Source organism: Protobothrops mucrosquamatus, unplaced genomic scaffold, assembly GCF_001527695.2.
Source record: "Protobothrops mucrosquamatus isolate PMUCROS unplaced genomic scaffold, P.Mucros_1.0 scaffold_182, whole genome shotgun sequence".
NCBI classification, from domain to species: Eukaryota; Metazoa; Chordata; class Lepidosauria; order Squamata; family Viperidae; genus Protobothrops; species Protobothrops mucrosquamatus.
Genome location: NW_015386258.1, coordinates 551,122 through 554,455, shown reverse-complemented (window position 1 = coordinate 554,455; position 3,334 = coordinate 551,122). Strand labels below are relative to the sequence as shown.

At 37.4% G+C, this 3,334-nt stretch overlaps 1 protein-coding gene across 1 annotated transcript in view; it reads right to left on the bottom strand.

Moving 5' to 3' along the window:
• Window positions 1-3,334, bottom strand: part of SLC25A24 (solute carrier family 25 member 24) — a gene marked incomplete at its 3' end in the record, with an annotated part of 29,094 nt that overhangs the window by 3,534 nt on the left and 22,226 nt on the right. The window contains exons 5-6 of the mRNA XM_015823903.1: window positions 2,065-2,223; window positions 282-431 (exon numbers count right to left, since the gene is read on the bottom strand). Of these exons, the coding sequence (XP_015679389.1) occupies window positions 282-431; window positions 2,065-2,223 (309 nt within the window). The remainder of the gene's footprint in view (window positions 1-281; window positions 432-2,064; window positions 2,224-3,334) is intronic.

The following is a 3,334-nucleotide window of genomic DNA, read 5'->3' as shown; positions in this document are numbered from 1 at the left end:
TGTGATCACCTTTTGTGACCTTCTGACAAACAAAGCCAATGGGGAAGCCAGATTCACTTAACAACCGTGTTACTAACTTAACAACTGCAGTGATAGGCTTAACAGCTGTGGCAAGAAAGGTCGTAAAATGGGACAAAATTTCACAACTGTTCTTGCTTAGCAACAGAGATTTTGGGGTCAACTGTGGTCGTAAGTCAAGCACTACCTGTACTGTTCAGTGAATGTCAGTCTTATACAAAAGGAGGAGCTTATCAGAGTTTCCTATGTTTTTAACACCTTACCCGTTCATAGGCCCAGAACTTGATGGCTGTTTCGGGTGCAATTTTGACAACATTCACACCATTTCCCCTCCAAAGGGAACGGACTCCTCCTTCTTTCACCATTTGCTTCAGGCCACCAGCTATGTTCATTTTCCCCTTTGAGCCGTGAACCTACAAGGAAAAGGAAACATAATTAACTGACATATAGAGAAAACATGCTGAATCATAATCATCTCTTTTATCCTTTAGAGAGAGAAGCATAAAGTAAGCAGATCTTTCAAGAAAGGAATTGGAACCATTCCAGATTATGCACTAGGTATAGTGCCTGGTTTCATGACATCTGACACACACGACTGAAGATTCAGATTTTGCGTTTCTTTTGTGACAAACGACAAAACCTGTTTGTCAAGGCTCCCACCTAGCCATTAAAAATGCAGAAGTGTGGTGTTATTCCCCTTCCTTCTGTAGGCTAAATGGGAAAAGAAAAAAAGCAACATCTGAGCTGATATCTAACCCTCTTATTTTTATTCAACTCTCTCTCTTCCGATACCGATTTCCTTGCTGAGCGTAAATGTGGCAGCTCCAAGTGCTTCAGCGTGAAGCCTCTGTACAGATAGTCCTCGACTTACGACCACAATGGAGCCCCAAAATTTCTGTTGCTAAGTGAGACATTGTTAAGTGATTTTTGCCTCATTTTATGACCTTACTTGTGGCACAGCAATTAAGTTAGCAACACGGTTGTTAAGTGAATCTAGCTTCCCCATGATCACATGACTCTGGGACACTACAACGGTCATAAATGTGAATTAGTTGCCAAGAGTCTGAATTTTGATCACGCAACCATGGGGATGCTGCAGTGGTCGTAAGTATGAAATACGATTCATATGTCACTTTTTCAGTGCGGTTGTAACTTCGAACGGTCTCCAAAGGAACTGGTGTAAGTCGAGGACTATCTGTATCACATAGAGGTGGAAGGGAAGAGTGCAGACTATAGATACCTTCTTCCACTTTCCCCAACATGTCTTAATTCTCTACAGCAGGGGTCCCCAAATCCCGGTCCGTGGATCAGTACCGCATGCCAGCAACTTGTCTGCACCAACAAGCGAAGTTCCATTTGCAAGATGTAGGCAGCACACAAAACCACGCACTCTCTGGTCCGTGGAAAAACCTTTCACCACGGAACCGGAATAATTGCCTCAAAGAGAATCTTCTCTTTGAGGCAATTATTCTGGCAGCCAAAAGTCAATACCCAAGGGAGGTTTGTTTACTGGAGAGAACTACCACCTCAGTTTTCCATGTTTGGTCTTCTTTGACTATGAACCTTTTTAATCTACCACTCCTTCTGCCATCTGGCCATTGGCTGCCGAAATTAAAGTGGGCTGAAAGAAAATCTATTAAGAATGTTTAGGTGAACTATCGAATATTAGTGAGGGTTTCTGACTAACAATAGCAGCATCAAGATAATTTTCCTCCCCCCACCACTATCTGAAATATTATTGTTGAAATTAAGAAACCTCGAGTGAGCAAATGGAATGGACTTTTGTGCAATAGTTCTGGGAGCCGCGTTCAGTCCTGACGCTAAAAACAATGCTGTAGGTTCTGATTCCCTGATTCCGAGTATGTCAGACAAATCTCGGGATTTTGATAATAAGCAAAGTAGATCAATTCTAAGTCCATCCATCTGTGAAGCAAACTATTTCTGATAAAATATGACAAACCGCTCTTCTGACTGCCTGCATCCAAACTTTTTAAGATGTCTAAAGAAGCTTCTTGGACCTCAGATGGTTTGTTTTAAGAGGCCCACCTGCATCATAACTTTGAGACGATCAAGGGGTGCTGTGCCTGTTCGAGACACGGCCCCAGCAACTCCACCTGACAAAAGCTGCTTCCACCACTGGCCAGTCTTCTTCTCTTCTTCAGTGAATTCATCAGGAATAGTTAAACTATCTCCAATATCTAATACCTGTTAAAGTGACAAAGAGAGAATGAGAAAGAGCAAGGAAGAGAATGAATGACTTAAATTCCATCTGCCTTTATTTCAACAAAGACATTGATGGCGATAAAACACAATTACATTCAGCTAAAAATTGAAAAGAAGCACACACAATACGTTCTACAATCCATCTTTTTGACAATTCTACCATTGTAAATACAATTAATTTAAAAATGTTGAATTGAGTACGGCTGTAATAAAGACATCATCTAAAAAGCATTTAACATCCCTGGGCAAATCTTACTGTATCATTACAAAGAATGTCTTTGCAGCTATTTTTTAAGAAAGACTAAGATTAACCTTGGAAAAGTATTATTAAGCCAATGATCTATTACTTTATCCTAGCTTTTTTTAAAAAAAAAATCTTCAATCAATATTATGTATTCTTCATATATAATTTCAAGTTACCAAAGCAAGAAGTACCATAAGGGATATTTAGATGACTCTTTAATATATCTTCAAACAAGAAAACTTCAGGGTTAGAGGGCATTTTTTTTACCCAAACTGAACCCTGGCAAATTTATATGTTAAAATGTGAATCCACATTCTCTTATTTATTTATTTATTTATTTTGAATTATATGACCAACTATCTTATATACCATAGTTCTGGGCAGCTCACAAGGAAACAATAAAACAAAATAACTATAAAATCAACATCATACCAGCCCCCAGTACCCAAAAACAGAATTTCCCAGCAAGAGATAGAAATAAGACACTGGACAAAATGGGAGGTAGGTGGCCTATAGGGAAATGTGGAAGGTGGACAGAAGACAGGGAGCAATATTTTCTGGATTTCTCCTAACTATTGTTACTGATATTAGGATTGACAGATAAATCCTTAATTTAGCAGACATTTAGATTTAACAGGCAGACCTTCTCCCATGGGTCCATGAAGACATGGAGCTTGCTTTTTATTTTATTTTATTTTATATTATTTTATTATTTTATTATTTTTATTTTATTTTATTATCTTATTATTTTATTTTATTTTATTTTATTTATTATTTTATTTTATTTTATTTTATTTTATTTTATTTTATTTTATTATTTTATTTTATTTTATTTTATTTTATTTTATT